The sequence below is a fragment of the Oncorhynchus clarkii genome, chromosome 1 (assembly GCF_045791955.1).
Source record: "Oncorhynchus clarkii lewisi isolate Uvic-CL-2024 chromosome 1, UVic_Ocla_1.0, whole genome shotgun sequence".
NCBI classification, from domain to species: domain Eukaryota; kingdom Metazoa; phylum Chordata; class Actinopteri; order Salmoniformes; family Salmonidae; genus Oncorhynchus; species Oncorhynchus clarkii.
In genome coordinates this window covers 73,874,111-73,895,777 of record NC_092147.1, presented here as the reverse complement: position 1 = coordinate 73,895,777, position 21,667 = coordinate 73,874,111, and the positions used below count along the sequence as shown (strand labels likewise).

Genomic DNA, 21,667 nt, shown 5'->3' with positions numbered 1-21,667 from the left:
GTTTAACAGTGTAATGAAGAACCATACACAAAGGCTTATTCAAAGAACTGATATAAAAAGGTTCTCCACAATTCAAAAAAAGTGTTTCCCCCTACAAAATGAATAACCTTGTTTTGGTAGTAACTATCACTTTGTTTGAGAATGTAGGGTTAATGTTTAATTGATGGAGATGAATGGAAACCACTGTACACTATTCTTAGCCTTTCTAGCCTTATTAAATGACCTAAGCACAAACAAATATCACAGCTAATCAGTGTTTGGCCATACCTGTCTAATGAATGGCCTCAGGATAGCCAATGTAGACCAACAAGGAAATAAAGTTGAGTGATTAGAAGAACAAAAGAAGAGGGTGTAGTGTGTGGGGTGTCATAAGGGAGGGGTGTAGGCAATGAAGGATAGCATGAGGGATATTTAAAGAGCAAATACATGGGCTTTGTACATAACACCAGAAATGTCTGTGAAGAAATTGGTATGTTTATTGACGGTGGCAAGTCTCCTAATTCAAGGTAAGTCTTTTTGAGCGTATTAGATTGACCACTATACTTTTCTGTGGAAGGAGTGGGATTGTCTACGGCCTTGTCCGAATACCCATACTAGTGTACCACATACTTAAACTACATACTATTTACTCATCGTTGCATACTATTAAGCAAGTAGCCTACTGTAACAGATCATTTGGTTCCATATCAACATATTTATTAGTTAAACCAAAGCGCTGTAACATATATAGGCTAAATATAAAAAGCCTAGGACACACACCAACATTTTTCAACTGTTCAAATCAAAATGTTATTGCACAGAAAAACGTGGACCGTCGGGTGCAAATTCAGTCACAAATTCAGAACCACTGGACAGCAACATTACAAACTAAAGCACTGATCATTTGAACGAGATCAGAATGACTGCTAAGGCTTGATCCATAAATTAAATGCATGCCTCCAAAACTAAAGCAATCTGTTAAAATCAAAAGGCCTGAATAACATCACATCAATAACAAGACGACACATTCATAAATCAAAATATGGTTTAGTATTTAGTTGAAAAGCTCTGACGAGAACAATAAACACTTTTCAGTGAGAAAACAGAAATACACTTTGGGTAAAAAATTCATTATACTTTTAAAAAGAACAGAAACTACTTTGCCTACATTTGAGCACCACCACAGAATCTTTGGGAATCTTCCCAATGAACTAACCTAGTTTTGTTGTTGGTTACCTGAAGAGAACTAGCGCCTATCACTCACAGCCCCCCACTTCCAATGCATTGTGGAAAAGTATTCATTCAATTCTACTAGATGAAGAGCTGAAATTAGTGATACATCCTGGAATTTAAACTACATTTGATTTTAGAAATGTTGCGTACTATCAAAGATTATGGATATAGTGACAAGATACATGGGAGTTGTTGTCCACAAATATTTTGAATAGTTGCCATTGTTGAATACTTGTTTCAGATTGAATTGGGGTGTGTTCGTAAATTCAATTTGGTGTGCCAGAGTGCACCCTAGTAGAGCTGGTCAAATCAAATCAGATGGTTAGGCTAGTTAGGCTGGTTACATGTTATCCAGAGCGTTGTTTACTAACTGTGCAGCTGGCAACAATTTAATTAAGCATTTTTGCCGACGTTTATTGACACCAAACATTTTTGACAGGTGTTGAACGTTCATAAATTAATCAGTTATTCTGATGTGAATTTACAAACAAACTAAGAAAGGGATAATCAGCAAGAGGCAATTCATTCTATGGCTAAATTCACAATCTGGCCTTCATACCAACATGGCCATCTAATCATCTCGAGTTTACAATTGTCTCATTGCTTGTCAAGCATCACTACTCTGGACAGTTCTGACTTAGAATATGTGGACAACTATAAATACCTAGGTGTCTTTCTAGACTGTAAACTCTCCTTCCAGACTCAAATTAAGCATCTCTAATCCAAAATTAAATCTAGAATTGGCTTCCTATTTTGCAACGAAGCATCCTTTACTCATGCTGCCAAACATACCCTTGTAAAACTGACTATCCTACTGATCCTTGACTTCGGCAATGTCATTTACAAAATAGCCTAAAACACTCTACTCAGCAAATTGGATGTAGTCTATCACAGTGCCATCCGTTTTGTCACAAAAGCCCCATTTACTGCCCACCACTGCGACCTGTATGCTCTCGTTGGCTGGCCCTCGCTTCATATTCGTCGCCAAACCCACTGGCTCCGGGTCATCTATAAGTCTTTGCTAGGTAAAGCCCCGCCTTATCTCATCTCACTGGTCACCATACTGGTCACTGTAGCATGCGCTCCAGCAGGTATATTTAACTGGTCACCCCCAAAGCCAACTCCTCCTTTGGTCACCTTTCCTTCCTGTTCTCTGTGGCTATTGACTGGAATGAAGTGCAAAAATCTCTGAAGCTGGAGTCTTATATCTCCCTCACTAACTTTAAGCATCAGCTGTCAGAGCAGCTTACCGATCATTGCACCTGTACACAGCCCATCTGTAAATAGCCCACCCAACTACCTCATCCCCTTATTGTTATTTATTTTGTTGCTCCTTTGCACACCAGTATCTTTACATGTACATTCATCTTCTGCACAACTATCACTCCAATGTTAATTGCTAAATTGTAACTATTTCACCACTATGACCTACAGTATTTATTGCCTTACCTCCCTAATCTTTCTACATTTGCACACACTGTATATAGATTTTTCTATTGTGTTATTGACTGTACGTTTGTTTATCCCTTGTGTAACTCTGTTGCTTGTGTCGCACTGCTTTGCTTTATCTTGGCCAGGTCGCAGTTTTAAATTAGGACTTGTTCTCAACTGGCCTACCTGGTTAAATAAAAGCTAAATAAAAACATATATTTTAAAATTGATTAAATAGTTTTTTTTACCCCTCATCAATCTACACAATACCCCATAATGACAAAGAAAAAACAGGATTTTAGAAATGTTTGATAATTTATTAAAAATAAAACACTGAAGTATCACATTTACATAAGTATTCAGACCCTTTACATAATACTTTGTTGAAGCACCTTTGGCACCGACTACAGCCTTGAGTCTTCTTGGGTATGACGCTACAAGCTTGGCACACCTGTGTTTGGGGAGTTTCTCCCATTTTTCTCTGTAGATCCTCTCAAGCTCTGTCAGGTTGGATGGGGAGCGTTGCTGCACAGCTATTTTCAGGTCTCTCCAGAGATATTCGCTCTGTCTGGGCTCTGGCTAGGCCACTCAAGGACATTCAGAGACTTGTCTCGAAGCCACTCCTGTGTTGTCTTGGCTGTGTGCTTGGTGTCGTTGTCCTGTTGGAAGGTGAACTTTCGCCCCAGTCTGAGGTCCTGAGAGCTCTGGAGAAGGTTTTCATCAAGGATCTCTCTGTACTTGGCTCCGTTCATCCTATCCTTAATCCTGACTAGTCTCCCAGTACCTGTCGCTGAAAAACATCCCCACAGCATGATGCTGTCACCACCATGCTTCACTGTAGGTGTCACGCTCTGACCTTAGTTCCTTTGTTTTTGTCTCTACAGACAATTCCTTCAACTTCATGGCTTGGTTTTTGCTCTGACATGCATTGTTAATTGTGGGACCATATATTGACAGGTGTGTGCCTTTCCAAATCATGTCCAATCCATTGAATTTACCACAGGTGGAATCCAATGAAATTGTTGAAACATTTCAAGAATGATAAGTGGAAACAGGATGCACCTGAGCTCAATTTTGAGTCTCATAGCAAACGTTCTGAATACTTATGTAAATAAGTGTTTCAGTTTTTTATTTGTATTTTTTTCTTCTAAAAACTTGTTTTCACTTTGTCATTATGGGGTTTTGTGTAAAGAGTGCTGAGGATATATATTGTTTTAAGTAACCACTAGTGCAGTACTGGTAGTAGAGATGATAGAGACACTATGGAGACACTATTTGGCATGTTGCAACTTTAAAAATAGTTTTAAACAATTTTTCATTAACAATGTTTGAAATCCAGAATGTCTGTCATTCTAAAGTAAGAACCTGTACAGCACTGGTGAGAGAGAATGAGGCTTAAAAATCCTTCTTTACCTTTTGCCTCCCCTTCATCTACACTGATTGAAGTGGATTTAAGAAGTGACATCAATAAGGGATCATATCATTCACCTGGATTTACCTGGTCAGTGTCAATGAAAGAGCAGGTGTCCTATTGTTTTGTACAGTCAGTGTATACACAGGCGTCATGACACTTTTCATGCATCTTTCATTGCCCTTTTTGAGTGTTGCAGTATCCTTCCCAGAGATACATCTCAAAAGTAAATAGTTAATGTAAAAATAGATTTTTCTATAGAATGGCTTGCTACTATAGTGAGAACAAAACAAGCCAATTGTTGATGAAAATCCTTTACTGACATGATGTATTACGAACGGGTTTGCATGTTATTTTGGCATTAATACGTGTCACATATCAGTTTACAAACAATGTAAAAAATATATATTGAGTTAATAAAGCCGATTTCTTGAGTAAGGTAGCTCCAAAATGCAAGTGTTTCAGCCTAGATCAATACTTTCTCTAGTGGTGGGACAGCCAGTGGAAATGCAGAGTGTGGGGTTCGGTAATGTTCTCTAGTTGCGCCATGATTGGCTCAGGGTTCTCTCACTCATGAGGACACTATGTCACCACAAAATCTACGGACAGAGCTCGAAAATTCAAGCCCCTTGGATGCTGCCATAGAGTTATATTTGAAGTGCCCATCCAAGAAGTGTGAAGGTCATTGGCCACAGATAAAATGATGTCAACTCACTATCTACAGCTTTGATCGGACTGATCGTGTCAAAATCATACTTTCAAAATCTTAGCTAGCAAGCTAGCAGTCATCATCATGAACCAACTTGACAATCTACTGGCAAATCCTTTTCAATCATTGTCATATCCTTGTCAAATTAAGAGAAATTAGAGATAAAACGTTGCAGTGCTCATGGGCCATTGGACATAAACATCACACAACAAGTCGGAAATTGCAAATTCAACCATGAGTGGTTTGGAAGGAAGCAGTGGCTAACTGCAAGCATTCTAAAGAAATTACTATTTTGCTTCCATTGCCTGCTATTCAGTGGAGGGTGTGTGGTTCAAGTCTGGGTTTAAGGGTTTAAAACATCTGTCTGAAAGAGTCTGAAAACATGATAATTGTGCATCACATATAGACAACGCTTTTAAACTGGGATTACTGGAGAAATCAAAGCTAGAAATACAGACGAGCCATCGACCTTCACAACCAAGAAACGGAGGAGAATAGGTACGTGCTTGCCCGAATTATAGCATGCATTCAATTGTGTGGCAATTTTGAGACTGCACTGCGGGGCCGTGACAAGTTGGCCGACTCCTTGAACCCAGACGTTTTCAGGTGTATTTTTGAGACCATGCGTCAAATCAATTTTTAAGGGTACGTCAAGCACAATCCATAACAAACTTTTGGATTGTATGTTTATGAAGTGTACAGAGAAGCTATAGCTAAGGAGGTGTCTGAGACTCCTTTTGCGTCTGTACATCTCCTGTAAATCACAGATGGTAATAGTGCTGCGCTACATGGTTACCAGACAACAGTGTGTGTGCAAGGTTTTTGTAGAGGTTAAGGACAAAACTGGTGTTGGCCTCTCCGAAACCATCAAACAAGTCCTAGCACCACTGAATGTCAAGGAGAAGTTGGCTGCACAAACCTATGACAGGGCAGTGGTGATGAGTAGTAATATACATGCTGTCCAAACACTACTGAAGGATTCCTTTCTGACCGCCGAACTCCAGTGTGCTACCAAGCTATGGCCTGTGTGCAAACAGGAGAATTGAAAAGGGAGCTGTTCACTGTCTATCGACATCCTCAGCTGCACACTGGAAAGAAAGCACATTCTTAATTGAAATCACTCTATGAAAACAACATTCAGGAGGCCTTGTCTGACACAGTCTCTCTTCTCAAATTCAACATCACCACTCCGATGACAACTGCCGAGTTAGATAGAAACTTTTCCCCCCTTAGAAGAATAAAAACCACATGCAACTCCATGGGCCAAAAAAGGTTAAACGCTATCAATCCAGCATGACTTCATCCAGAGAATGCAAGACTTTGATGACAAAGGAATTGAGAAGTTTGCCCACAAGAAGGACCGCCAACTTTCTGTTCAAGTGAGCACAGTACAACAATGGTGAGTCCATAACTATGTCTAGTATGCTGCTGCATAAGTGATGTAATATGCCAGGGAGATGTGTATACTGTAGCTAAGAAAGTAATACTAAGTGTATGTTGTGTAGTATGCAGTTAGTAGCCCATGTGCCTCACCCTAACAATGTGGTCCCTTTCCCCCCTTCGAATTTAGCCTACTGTTCTGACTTGGTCGTGCACGTGTAGCCTTTAGAGAAATCTCATCTTTGAATATTGTAACAGCTTTCATTGTCTGCTTACGTGCCCCCGTTAATTTAGCCTACTGTTCCGACTTGGTTGAGCACTTCTAGCCTATAGCCAGTTTTAGAAAAATGTCATAATCGAATATTGTAACAGCTTTCATTGTCTGCTTATGTGCCCCTATTGTCAGAGCTTTCATTGTCTGCTTATGTGCCTCTGTTAATTTGGCCTACCTTTCGGACTTGGTGTACAGGGAGAATACTGTAAGAACAGCCCATATTCTGAATTATGTCGCTGTCCATTTCAAAGGTGCTGAATGAATAGGCATATACTGTTTTGACTTGGTAGTGCACATGTAGCCCATAGTCTGTTTTAGCGAAATGTCATCGTCGAAAATTGTAAGAGCTTTCATTGGCTTGTTCATGCTTGTTCAATGAACCATAAACAATTAACGAACATGAATCTGTGGAACGGTCTTTAAGACACTAACAGCAATTAAGGTCACAGTTATGAAAACTTACACTAAAGAGGCCTTTCTACTGACTCTGAAAAACACCAAAAGAAAGATGCCCAGGGTCTCTGCTCATCTGTGTGAACGTGCCTTAGGCATGCTGCAAGGAGGCATGAGGACTGCAGATGTGGCCAGGGCAATAAATTGCAATGTCCCTACTGTGAGACGCCTAAGACAGCGCTACAAGGAGACAGGACGGACAGCTGATCGTCCTCGCAGTGGCAGATCACGTGTGATAGCACCTGCACAGGATCGGTACATCCGAACATCACACCTGCGGGACAGGTACAGGATGGTAACAACAACTGCAGAGTTACACCAGGAATGCACAATCCCTCCATCAGTGCTCAGACTGTCCGCAATAGGCTGAGAGAGGCTGGACTGAGGGCTTGTGGGCCTGATGTGAGGCAGGTCCTCACCAGACATCACCGGCAACAACGTCTCCTATGGTCACAAACCCATCGTCGCTGGACAAGACAGGACTGGCAAAAAAGTGCTCTTCTCTGACATGCTGCAGTTTGTCTCAGTAGGTGTGAAGGTCAAATTCGTGTTCATCGTTTATCGCCGCAGGAATGAGTGTTCCACCGAGGCCTGTACTCTGGAGCGGGATCAATTTGGAGGTGGAGGGTCCGTCATGGTCTGGGGCGGTGTGTCACAGCATCATCGGACTGAGCCTGTTGTCATTGCAGGCAATCTCCACGCTGTGCGTTACAGGGATGACATCCTCCTCCCTCATGTGGTACCCTTCCTGCAGGCTCTTCCTGATATGACCCTCCAGCATGACAAGGCCATCAGCCATATTGCTCGTTCTGTGCGTGATTTCCTGCAAGACAGGAATGTCAGAGTTCTGCCATGGCCAGTGAAGAGCCCGGATCTCAATCCCATTGAGCACGTCTGGGACCTGTTGGATCGGAGGGTGAGGGCTAGGGCCATTCCCCACGCAAATGTCCGGGAACTTGCAGGTGCCTTGGTGTAAGAGTTGGGTAACATCTCACAGCAAGAACTGGCAAATCTGGTGCAGTCCATGAGGAGGAGATGCACTGCAGTACTTAATGCAGCTGGTGGCCACACCAGATACTGACTGTTACTTTTGATTTTGATCCCCCCTTTGTTCAGGGACACAATTTTCCATTTCTGTTAGTCATATGTCTGTGGAACTTGTTCAGTTTATGTCTCAGTTGTTGAATCTATCTTGTTATGTTCACAATAATATTTGCACATGTTAAGTTTGCTGAAAATAAATGCAGTTGACAGTGAGAGGACATTTTTTGCTCAGTTTATATGCCATAGTTTGTACATCTGCATTGTTATATTGCTTATATAGGTCTATGTCATTAGTATCTTATTAATCATTTTAGGCAATGTTAGAATGATGCATTTAATTGTTTTTCTTACTTTGTGTGTTATAATTTGCTCAGGTGCTTTTCTCCATAAGGAGGGTGGTAAGTTACAGACCCAACAACATTATATTATAGTATCCCCTTCTCGTTACCATGTTTGCCAGTGACGGTCTCTTCCAATTGAAATACTTTGGTTCAACAAACAGTTCAGTAATAGACCCATGTAATTCCAGTTCATATTGCGGTTGTTTTGTTTGTGCAATGCTCTGTCAGTGCTTCTGTATATTGTTTATAAAAGTGGATCCTTGTGATTGTATTCTCCTTCCTTTTTACATCACACTGGCCTAATAAAACACTTCAAATGGCAGTCTAAACGCTGAGTCTGGGTCTCTCGCTCTTTCTTTCTCTCTCCGTGGTGACTTAAAGAAGGGTAAAGTTAAGGCCTCAACATCTTGCTGAATTTATCTGAACTAATATCTCTCTGAATTTCTGTCGCTGTCCATTTCGAAAGTGCTGAACCAGGCCTACCTCATCGCAGCTCGTTTGCTTGAACTTGCTTATACTTACGAGCTACGTATTATTTATATAAGAACAAATATTGTGAATTTACTGAACATAAATGTGATAAAGTTTGTGTATGGTTCAAAAGTCAAAATGTCGACATTCATTATTATTGAAGGAGAATGTGGTTCTTATCTAGTTACTGTACACAAATCCACAAGGAGTCAGTAGAAACCATATTAAGCAAGTCAGACATAAGCTCCACTCTCGGGACAGCTTTATGTAGACCCTAAGAGTTTGTGGGCAGCGTTTGTCACCATTAAAGTGCATTTAATGTACAGTTTAGAGATGTGTAGTGGCTTCGCTGGCCTGCATCTATAAAAAAATGGTTTGCCCCAACAAGATTGACATGCTAAATTCGCCACTGGTCGGATCACACAAAAAGTTACATATTGCAACATTTAACTACTCACATTCTTAAAGAAATATACTTAGATACTTGTAAAATAAACATGTATAAAATACATAAATGTATAAAATACAAACACTACAATCCAACTCATATTACAACATCATTCCATTTCAGAGTCTTTTCAGTTTTATGAGTTGAAAAACAAAAAAATATATGGCAAATAGAAATCAAAACTGGATGGTCTTCAGAGATAGATGGGAGGGGTTCAGGGTAGCTGAAGGCTGGGACTAAAAACGATTGTAAAATATACTGTGTCCATAAAATGTATATAGTATGTATAAACTGAAAGTAGAAGCCTAATTGTTGTTGTGCATTCGTTTAATCCAATTAGGGGAAGGATGTTAGGATTAGGAGAAAATAATAAAGGAAAATATTGTTTTTTATATGTATGGGGGATTGGAAATTATGCAGACAATTACATTGATGGAAGCCACAGTCTATCTGCAATATTAAAGCTAAACTGCCCCCTAAATAAAATATTAAATAAAACACTCTAATCCAACTCATATTACAACAGCATTCCATTTCAGAGACTTTTCAGTTTCATGAAAACATGAATTTAATGTTTTAGCTTTATTTGTTTGATCCACTACTGAAGAAAAGGTGCAGCTGATGCAAGCTAGCATGCAATGAGGTGTGACATGTTCAACAATTATGGTTATACACAAGCTGCATTTTCACAAAAGCAAACATGTTTAATAGAGACAATCAGACAATGAATTAACTCAATTACTTCCTCTCTTTCTCAGAATCATATTGTCAACTTGAAGGTAAGAACATGATCTACATTTTATTAACCAGACGTGTACAGAAATGAATGGTGTACAGAAATGAATGGTCATCACTCCCACTGCTGCCATTTCTTTTTGCTATTTGTTTAACTTAAAGAGCGTGATCGATTAGAACATACTATAAATGTCAACCTTTGAGATATTCTTCGTTTTCATTATTGACAAAATGTAATCAGTCCACATACCTGCATGCACATTTTGACAGCTGCCATGATCTTAATGATGTGCTGCTAATGTTTTAATGTCTGATTATTTTATTTATCATGTATACTGTGTATCATGTTACTGTGAAGCCAAAGGTTCATTTCCACACTGTGTGAACAATCATGTTTTGGTAACACTTTACTTGACACCCAGTGTCATAACACTTTATGACACGATCATAACCATGTCATAATATGTCATAACAGCTGACATAACTTGTCATAACCTGTCAGAATATGGTCATAACACTGTCATGGCCCATATATTTACACCTGTTGTGACGTACACTACATTCCTAAAAGCATATGGACACCTGCTCGTCGAACATCTCATTCCAAAATCATGGGCATTAATATAGAGCCGGTCCCCCCTTTGCTGCTATAACAGCCTCCACTCTTCTGGGAAGGCCTTCCACTAGATGTTGGAACATTGCTGCTTGGACTTGCTGCCTTTCAGCCACAAGAGCATTAGTAAGGTCGGCACTGATGTTGGCCGATTAGGGCTGGCTCGCAGTCTGCGTTCCAATTAATCTCGAAGGTGTTCGATGGGGTTGACGTCAGCGATCTGTGCAGTCAAGTTCTTCCACACCGATCTCGACAAACCATTTCTGTATGTACCTTGCTTTGTGCATGGGTGCATTGTCATGCTGAAACAGGAAAGGGCCTTCCCCAAACTGTTGCCACAAAGTTGGAAGTACAGAATTGTCTAGAATGTCATTGTATGCCGTAGCATTTAGATTTCCCTTTACTGGAACTAAGGGGCCGAGCCCGAACCATGAAAAACATTCCCAGACCGTTATTCCTCTTCCATTAAATTTTACAGTTGGCACTAGGCATGGGGGCAGGCTTTGGATTGCCAGATGATGAAGCTTGGTTCATCATTCAAGAGAATGCATTTCCACTGCTCCAGACTCCAATGGCGTCAAGCCTTACACTACTCCAGCTGACGCTTGGCATTGCACATTATGATCTTAGGCTTGTGTGCAACTGATCGGCCATGAAAACCCATTTCATGAAGCTCCAGACGAACAGTTCTTGTGCTGAAGTTGCTTCCAGAAACAGTTTGGAACTCTGTAGTGAGTGTTGCAACCGAGGACAGACAATTTTTATGCTCTACGTGCTTCAGCACTTGGCGGTCCCATTCTGTGAGCTTGTGTGGCCTACCACTTTGCCGCTGAATCGTTGTTGCTAATAGACGTTTCCAATTCACAATAACAGCACTTACACTTGACAGGGCAGTTCTAGCAGGGAAGAAATTTGACGAACTGACTTAGTGGAAAGGTTGCATCCTATGATGGTGCCACGATGTAAGTCACTGAGCTCTTCAGTACGGGCTATTCTACTGCCAATGATTGTCTATGGAGACTGCGTTGCTGTGTGCTCGATTTTATACACCTGTCAGCAATGGGAGTGGCTGAAATAGCCGAATCCACTAATTTGAAGGGGACGTCCACATACTTTTGTATATATAGTGTATATTTCGTTATTTTATGGCTGGATATGACACCTATATGTATTCAAATGTGTTTTTTCCCTGACAAAAAGTTTCCTTTCGTTTGAAAGTTTGTTTCTTAAATCGTTTGTTGTTTTTGTAATAAATTGTTTACAGTCATCTGTTTCCCTCATATTTTTATAACTTGTAGAAATTATGACCCTCCTGTGTCACTTTACTTGGACTAAGAAAATACACTTTATGACACTCTCAAGAAGCATTATGACCCTCCTGTGTCACTTTACTTGGACTAAGAAAATACACTTTATGACACTGTCAAGAAGCGCTATGACCATCATAATCATATAAGCCAAATAGCCCTATCTCGTACAGTGGCTTGCAAAAGTATTCACCCCCTTGGCATTTTTCCTTTTTTGTTGCTGTAAGGGATTTCCTTCTCTCCTTCCGAAGAGGAGAGGCGAGAAGGATCAGAGGACCAATATGCGACGTGGTAAGTGTCCATGGTTCTTTTAATAAGAAATAGTACACATGAACAACTGAATACAAAAAACAATAAACGTGGAATGAACGAAACCCAAAACAGTACCGTGTGGTGAAAAACACAGACACGGAAACAAACACCCACAAAAAAACATTGAAACCCAGGCTATCTAAGTATGATTCTCAATCAGAGACAACTAATGACACCTGCCTCTGATTGAGAACCATAGTAGGCCGAAACATACAAATCCCCAAATCATAGAAAAACAAACATAGACTGCCCACCCCAACACACGCCCTGACCATACTAAATAAATACAAAACAAAGGAAATAAAGGTCAGAACGTGACAGTACCCCCCCCCCCCCCAAAGGTGCGGACTCCGGCCGCAAAACCTTAACCTATAGGGGCGGGTCTGGGTGGGCGTCTGTCCGCGGTGGCGGCTCTGGCGCGGGACGTGGACCCCACTTCACCATAGTCTTAGTCCGCCTCATTGTCCGCCTCCGTGGCTTCCTAACCACGGCGGCCCTTCTAAATGACCCCACTGGACAGAGGGGCAGCTCGGGACAGAGGGGCAGCCCCGTACTGGCTGACGACTCTGGCAGATCCTGGCTGACTGGCGGGTCTGGCAGATCCTGGCTGAATGGCGGCTCTGGCAGATCCTGGCTGAATGGCGGCTCTGGCAGATCCTGGCTGAATGGCGGCTCTGGCAGATCCTGGCTGACTGGCGGCACTGGCGGCTCCTTGCAGACTGGCGGCACTGGCGGCTCCTTGCAGACTGGCGGCTCTGGCGGCTCCTTGCAGACTGACGGCTCTGGCGTCTCCTGGCAGACTGGCGGCTCTGGCGGCTCCTTGCAGACTGGCGGCTCTGATGGCGCAGGGCAGACGGGTAGCTCAGGCGGCGCTGGGCAGACTGGAGACTCCGGCAGAGCTGGAGAGGAGGAAAGCTCTGGCAGCGCTGGATGGAGGAGCTCTGGCGCCTCTGGACTGAGGGGCGGAAGCTCTGGCAGCGCCGGACAGGTGGGAGACTCCGGCAGCGCCGGACAGGTGGGAACACCTGTAGGGAGGAGACAGAGAGACAGCCTGGTGCGTGGGGCTGCCACAGGACCCACCAGGCTGGGGAGACCTCCAGGAGGCTTGGTGTTAGGAGGAGGCACCTGAAGGACCGGGCTGTGGGGGAGCACTGGAGCTCTGGTGCGCAGCCTTGGCACCACTCCCCCAGGCTGGATCACTACTCTAGCCCGGACCCTCCAGAGTGCAGGCACAGGTTAAACCGGGCTGTGGGTAAGCACGGGAGCTCTAGTGCCTACTACGCGCACCTCTCCCTTAGGCTCCACTCCCACATTTGCCCGGCACGAGCAGAGCGCAGGCATAGGACACACTGCACCCTCCCAGCGCCCTGGAGACACAGTACGCAGAGCCGGCGTAGGATACCCTGGACCAAAACTGCGTACCGGCGACCAGACACGCTGAGAAGGCACCATACGCCCTGGCTCGATGCCCACACTCGCATGACACTTTCGGGGGGCTGCCCTATAGCGCACCGGGCTATGGGCATGTACTGGCGACACCGTGCGCTTAACCGCATAACATGGTGCCTGACCAGTAACGCACAGCTTATAATAAGCACGAGGAGTGAGCTCAGGTCTGCTACTTGGCTTAGCCCCACACCTCGTGTGCCCCCGCCAATTTTTGGGGGGGGGGGCTGCCTCTCGTACCTGTCGCGCTGCCGTGCTGCCTCCTCATATCGCCGCCGCTCAGCTTTCGCTGCCTCCAGCTCTGCTTTGGGGCGGCGATATTCCCCAGCCTGTGCCCAGGGTCCCTCTCCGTTCAATATCTCCTCCCATGTCCAGGAGTCCTGTGATGCTGGCCGCTGCTGCTGCTGTTGTCGCTGTCTTTTACCACGCCGCTTGGTCCTTGGTTGGTGGGTGTTTCTGTAAAGGATTTCCTCCTCTTCTTCCGAAGAGGAGAGGCGAGAAGGATCGGAGGAGCAATATGCGGCGTGGTAAGTGTCCATGGTTCTTTTAATAAGAAATAGTACACATGAACAACTGAATACAAAAAACAATAAACGTGGAATGAACGAAACCCAAAACAGTACCGTGTGGTGAAAAACACAGACACGGAAACAAACACCCACAAACAAACAGTGAAACCCAGGCTACCTAAGTATGATTCTCAATCAGAGACAACTAATGACACCTGCCTCTGATTGAGAACCATACTAGGCCGAAACATACAAATCCCCAAATCATAGAAAAACAAACATAGACTGCCCACCCCAGCCCTGACCATACTAAATAAATACAAAACAAAGGAAATAAAGGTCAGAACGTGACAGTTGCCTTACAACATGGAATTAAAATAGTTTTTTGAGGGGGTTGTGTCATTTTATTTACACGCTATGCCTACCACTTTGAAAATGCAAAAATATGTTTTGTTGTGAAACAAACAAGAAATTAGAAGAAAAAAAAGAGAAAACTTAAGCACGCATAACTATTCACCCCCTTAAGTCAATACTTTGTAGAGCCACCGTTTGCAGCAATTACAGCTGCAAGTCTCTTGGGGTATGTCTCTAGCCACTGAGATTTTTGCCATTCTTCAAGGCAAAACTGCTCTAGCTCCTTCAAATTCGATGGGTTCCACTGGTGTACATCAATCTTTAAGTCATACCACAGATTCTCAATTGGATTGAGGTCTGGGCTTTGACTAGGCCATTCCAAGACATTTAAATGTTTCCCCTTAAACCCCTTGAGTGCTGCTTTAGCAGTATGCTTAGGGACATTGTCATGCTGGAAGGTGAACCTCCGTCCCAGTCTCACATCTCTGGAAGACTGAAACAGGTTTCCCTCAAGAATTTCCCTGTATTTAGCACCATACATCATTCCTTCAATTCTGACCAGTTTCCCAGTCCCTGCCAATGAAAAACATCCCCACAGCATAATGCTGCCATCACCGTGCTTCACTGTGGGGATAGGGTTCTCGGGGTGATGAGAGGTGTTGGGTTTGCGCCAGACATTTTCCTTGATGCCCAAAAAGCTCAATTTTAATCTCATCTGACCAGAGTACCTTCTTCCATATTTTTGGGGAGTCTGCGCGTTGGGGTGGCTGCATATCTGACATCAGTGTGTGTGCAATTACAATGACAATTTAATATGGTAAATTTAACAAATATATATATATAACATAACCATACTGTTGACACACAGGCTATGGTGTTATGGATTGTTTTGCCTTGTATGGTAGGTTTTGGGTTTTTTGACACTCTTATGTAGGTGTCATAATCAGCCATAAAATAACGCAATATATGTCACAACAGGTCTAAATATATGTTTCATGACAGTGTTATGACCATATTATAACAGGTTATGACAGGTTATGTCAGCTGTTATGACATATTATGACATGGTTATGATGCTGGGTGTCAAGTAAAGTGTTACCCATGGTTTCATATTGTATTCTATGGCTTAGTGACTCAATTCAGACTCTGATTATATCTTATGTTCCAGTATGTGGCACCACTCCACTCATCACTGTTTATCTCTGTTTAAGTGTGTGGGACCACTTCATTCAACAACAAAATAGTGGGGGGTGAGGATGCCCCTGCAGGAAGTTGGCCCTGGCAGGCTAGCGTACACCAATTTGGTGGCCATGTTTGTGGCGGGTCCCTCATCAACAAGGAGTGGGTGATGTCTGCAGCCCACTGCTTTTCTGGGTGAGTTAGCGTGAGATACAGAGGACGTAAAGGTTGTAGCTCAAGGAATATGTCAAACTCTCTGTAATGCAGCTGAGTGCAACTCTTACTTGAAATAAGTTTAGGAAAAATCAACTTTAGTTTAATGGGATTATTATATTTTGTCAAATTCTCATATGATGCAAAAATATATATAATCTTCCTGTTCCAACAAAGCTCAAGCCCAAATGATTGGAACATCATCTTAGGTCGACAGAACCAGGAGGGCAGTAACCCCAACGAAGTGTCCAGAACTGTTGCTCAGATCGTCTTACATCCAGTTTACGACAGTGACACCAATGACAACGACATTGCTCTGCTCAGACTCACCTCACCAGTCAACTTCACAAACTATATCAGACCCGTCTGTCTGGCAGCAAGTGACAGTTTTTACCACAATGGAACTGATAGCTGGGTCACTGGCTGGGGCAAAATCAACGAAGGAAGTGAGGAGACCTTTGCATGGAGATGTCAATGACATATTGTGTTGTGAGAAATAGCAGTACATTGCAGACCGAAAACATTATTTTTCCAATGAAAATGGAATGTTCATAACGAGTCTGTCTCTCATCCTCTACCTCAGAATTCCTCCCCTCCCCTCAGGCTCTGCAGGAAGTGGAGGTTCCAGTTCTGGGTAATAGACAGTGTAACTGCCTCAATAGGGTCGGCTCAGTCACAGACAACATGCTTTGTGCTGGTGTACTGACAGGGGGCAAGGACTCATGTCAGGTAGAGTCCATGCTAACCCATTTCATTATTGCTCTGTTCCTAAACTATTCTTTGTTGTTTGCTGGATTGGAAGACTTACCTTGCTCCATCATTTCAGGGTGACTCTGGAGGTCCAATGGTGGCCAAACAGAACTCTGTCTGGATCCAGTCTGGGGTTGTGAGCTGGGGTTTTGGCTGCGCTCGGCCCAATCTCCCTGGGGTGTACACCAGAGTGTCTCGCTACCAGCCCTGGATCGACTCCAAGATCACTACCGACAAGCCAGGCTTTGTCCAGTTTACCTCCAGTGGGGTAGATACTGACAGCAGTTACACATGTCCTGGCCTACCACCTCCTGCTACAAATGTACCAACTAAACAACAACTAAAAACAACAACAACTAAAGCACCAGATATCGCTGTCATTTCAACTGCAGAAGGTGAGTTTTTCATTTTAGGTTCAGCATCGACAAGCTAGGCTTCGTCCTGTTTACCTCCTGTGGGTTAGATGCTGACAGTAGTTATACCTGTCCTGGCTTGCCACCAACCATGATCCCAACTGGAAGTACAGCCACCACTGCTGCACATAAGTTTCCTACCTCTGTGGCTACACTCTTAGATAAAGGTTCCAAAAGGGTTATTCGGCTGTCCCCATAGAAGAACACTTTTGGGTTCCAGGTAGAACCTGCTGTGGAAAGGGTTCTACTTGGAACCAAAAGAGTTCTACATGGAACCAAAAAGGCTTCTTCAAAGGGTTATCCTATGGGGACAGCCAATAAACCCTTTTAGATTCTAGATAGCACCTTTTTTTCTAAGAGTGTGGTGTCTTAACTTGTATTTTTTATTTGCTGAGCTGTGAAAGACTACGACACTACTTTGTATCATTACTTACCGTTTTCTTCTTTCCCTTTCAGGGCGAGTATGTGGCCGTGCTCCTATGAGTCCCTGTCTAGGGGGCAACAGTTATTATGTTGCGGAGGGAACTTGGCCCTGGATGGTCAATCTATACAGAAATGGGATCCATATTTGCAGCGGCACACTTATTACAGAGGAATTTGTCCTTAGTGCTGCCCAATGCTTCCCTGGGTAAATGAATGTTGCACTGAGCTTTACAGAGAACAGTTGGATAACACGTTCTATGAACCCATAACTAAACTCAGCAAAAAAAAAGAAACGTTCCTTTTACAGGACCCTGTCTGTCAAAGATAATTTGTAAAAATCGAAATAACTTCACAGATCTTCATTGTAAAGGGTTTAAACACTGTTTCCCATGCTTGTTCAATGAACCATAAACAATTAATGAACATGCACCTGTGGAACGGTCGTTAATACACTAACAGCTTACAGACGGTAGGCAATTAAGGTCACAGTTATGAAAACTTAGGACACTAAAGAGGCCTTTCTACTGACTCTGAAAAACACCAAAAGAAAGATGCTCAGGGTCCCTGCTGTGAACGTACCTTAGGCATGCTGCAAGGAGGCATGAGGACTGCAGATGTGGCCAGGGCAAAAAATTGCAATGTCCGTACTGTGAGACGCCTAAGACAGTGCTACAAGGAGACAGGATGGACAGCTGATCATCCTTGCAGTGGCAGATCACATGTAACAGCACCTGCACAGGATCGGTGCATCTGAACATCACACCTGCGGGACAGGTACAGGATGGCAACAACAACTGCCCGAGTTACATCAGGAATGCACAATCCCTCCATCAGTGCTCAGACTGTCCGCAATAGGCTGAGAGAGGCTGGATTGAGGGCTTGTAGCCTGTTGTAAGGCAGGTCCTCACCAGACAACGGCAACAACGTCGCCTATGGGCACAAACCCACCGTCGCTGGACCAGACAGGACTGGCAAAAAGTGCTCTTCACTAACGAGTCATGATTTTGTCTCACCAGGGGTGATTGTCGGGTTCGCGTTTATTGCCAAAGGAATGAGCGTTACACCGAGGCCTGTACTCTGCAGCAGGATTGATTTGGAGGTGGAGGGTCCATCATGGTCTTTGGTGGTGTGTCACAGCATCATCGGACTGAGCTTGTTGTCATTGCAGCTTTTCTCAACGCTGTGCGTTACAGGGATGACATCCTCGTCCCTCATGTGGTACCCTTCCTGCAGGCTCTTCCTGACATGACCCTCCAGCATGACAATGCCACCAGCCATATACTGCTCATTCTGTGCAGGATTTCCTGCAAGACAGGAATGTCAGTGTTCTGCAATGGCCAGCGAAGAGCCCGGATCTCAATCCCATTGAGCACGGAGGGTGAGGACTAGGGTCATTCCCCCCAGAAATCTCCGGGGCAGGTGCCTTGTTGGAAGAGTGGGGTAACATCTCACAGCAAATCTGGAGGAGGAGATGCACTGCAGTACTTAATGCAGCTGGTGGCCACACCAGATACTGACTGTTACTTTTGATTTTGACCTCCTCCTTTGTTCAGCGACACATTATTCCATTTATGTTAGTCACTTGTCTTTAGAACTTGTTCAGTTTATGTCTCAGTTGTTGAATCTTGTTATGTTCATACAAATATTTGCATATGTTAAGTTTGCTGAAAATAAACGCAACTGACGGTGAGAGGACGTTTCTTTTTTGCTGAGTTTATAATGCATTTTAAACAAGCATAATTACTCATAATCCAGTCATATTGCAGTATATGTGTACATGCATTGTAATCAACATTGAGGAGAAAGATTGGCCTGTAAAATCTATTTTTAAATGCTTTTCGAAGACCATATCTGTTTTCTGTTCCTGTAGTTCACATCTAAATCCCGACGAGTGGACTGTGTTTCTGGGAGAGCACAAGCAGAAAGGATCTGATGTCTTTGAGGCTTCATTGGGCATTGTGAACATCACCCTGACCAACCTAACTGGGACCAACATTGCGCTGCTGCAGCTGGAAAACTTTGTGAACTTCAGCAGCTGCCTTCAGCCTATATGTGTAGACCTGAGCAATGATGGACGTTTCCCACCTGGGACTCAGTGCTGGGTGACAGGCTGGGGAAACCAGGACAAAGGCAAGGGTAAGAAACTGTGTTTGTTTGCAAGATGCTGGAAGGCCATTCAGTGTTCAAGTAATGGATGCACATGACTCAATAATTAATCATTTCTTTAGGGAAAATGAGATGATGAAAACAGTTAAGTTTTGTTCACCATATTATTAGGACATTCCTTGTTAGTTTATTCTACCACAGGCATGTGGTGGAATATTTCTATGCGTGTAATTTTACTTAAATGATAGATACCAATTGACCATGCGTATTAGCTGATGTTTTTAACCCAACTAAATGAATCACTATCCTAGTGAACGGCACCACTGGGACGGGTCTATGGGAGCAGCAGGCTAATGTGATGAGCTGTGGCAACATCTCCTCCACTGAGAACATCTGCACTACAGCGATGAACCTGGAACAGGTAACAAGGGCTACAGCAAGGGCTACTTTACTTAAAGCATCCAGGTATAATGCATTATGATACAGTTATAATGCATAGTAAGACTTGTCATGTACAATCTCTTTATAATGTCTTATGAACATATCTTAATGATCGGGACAAAATAACAGTCAGTTTGAGAGTTGTGTATTGAATGCATAGAGAACCATTGCATACTGTATAGTCCATGTTATAAGGCATTATAAAGGTTCATACATGCTTATAACAAGTCATAAAGAATTACACTTGGATGCTTTAATTTTTGTTTCTTCAAAATTGTATGTATGGCGGAGAGTGCTAGGCATTGCTGTTTGGTGTAGGTCAGAAGTATTCTCTCTGTTTAAGTGATTCTCATTAATATCCCATTCTATTTATTTCTGCTTTGTTTTCTATACAGGGAGATGTAGGTGGTCCCCTGATGTGTAAGTCTGGGTTGGCATGGTTCCAGGCTGGAGTGATAACAATGAATAAGGATGAAAATGATACCAATTTCCGAGCGACCAAGATGCATATTTTTTCCAAAACCTCCAGATTCGTATCCTTTTTTAATAAGATGATCAATGACTTCCCCACCCCGTCAACAACCACTGTCCCTAACAACACAGGAAATGCAGCCCCCAGCCCCCTCTCTCTTTCACTCTTATTTTATTTTTTTCTCCCCATTCTTGCCATGGTCTTGCTGTTAGGCTGGTAGTTCCTCAATCTCTCTTTTTGGTAGTGTCTATAAAATATATAACTTTATGCACCAGAACCAGGGTAATGAAATTTGAGGATTACATTTGTGGCACCAAAGAAAGAAACTAGCAATTTGACAAATGCGTGAATGTCAGGAATAATCATACAATGAAACTAATGAAGGTAAAACTTTATGTAAAACATTGTTATCACTAATTGGTGGAATCTTTTATGTGAAATAATGTTTTTCAAGCAAATAACTGTTTAATTGGTACTGATTAATAATCTACCTATAAACCCTTTATAAAGTATTGTATACTTCAATGTAAAGTTCCAGTGAATGATGACATGTTTAACATATCAGTTTTACGGTGGTAATGTAAACAAACAAAATAGGTTGGCATATATTCTGTTTTTAAAGTAATGTTATCTATTAAATATAATAATTGTATACTGTAAAAAAATGAAAATAAATGTTTATCATGAATGCATAAATATGAAGGTGTTTTGCTTCTTAGGTAGTTTGTTTATTTTATTGAAATATCTACATGTACAGTGCCTTGCGAAAGTATTCGGCCCCCTTGAACTTTGCGACCTTTTGCCACATTTCAGGCTTCAAACATAAAGATATAAAACTGTATTTTTTTGTGAAGAATCAACAACAAGTGGGACACAATCATGAAGTGGAAAAACATTTATTGGATATTTCAAACTTTTTTAACAAATCAAAAACTGAAATATTGGGCGTGCAAAATTATTCAGCCCCTTTACTTTCAGTGCAGCAAACTCTCTCCAGAAGTTCAGAGGATCTCTGAATGATCCAATGTTGACCTAAATGACTAATGATGATAAATACAATCCACCTGTGTGTAATCAAGTCTCCGTATAAATGCACCTGCACTGTGATAGTCTCAGAGGTCCGTTAAAAGCGCAGAGAGCATCATGAAGAACAAGGAACACACCAGGCAGGTCCGAGATACTGTTATGAAGAAGTTTAAAGCCGGATTTGGATACAAAAA

General features: G+C 42.7%; 1 protein-coding gene across 1 annotated transcript; it reads left to right on the top strand.

Annotated features, from left to right (window-relative positions):
- The first annotated feature begins 466 nt into the window (after positions 1-466).
- LOC139417478 (transmembrane protease serine 9-like) lies at positions 467-21,079 on the top strand. Its single transcript, XM_071166760.1, has 10 exons — positions 467-506; positions 9,933-9,953; positions 15,662-15,824; positions 16,020-16,288; positions 16,426-16,571; positions 16,669-16,987; positions 17,462-17,633; positions 19,299-19,564; positions 19,846-19,955; positions 20,371-21,079. Exons 3-10 carry the CDS (start codon positions 15,799-15,801, stop codon positions 20,665-20,667), a joined length of 1,605 nt encoding a protein of 534 aa, XP_071022861.1. The 5' UTR covers positions 467-506; positions 9,933-9,953; positions 15,662-15,798; the 3' UTR covers positions 20,668-21,079.
- The last annotated feature ends 588 nt before the right edge of the window (positions 21,080-21,667 follow it).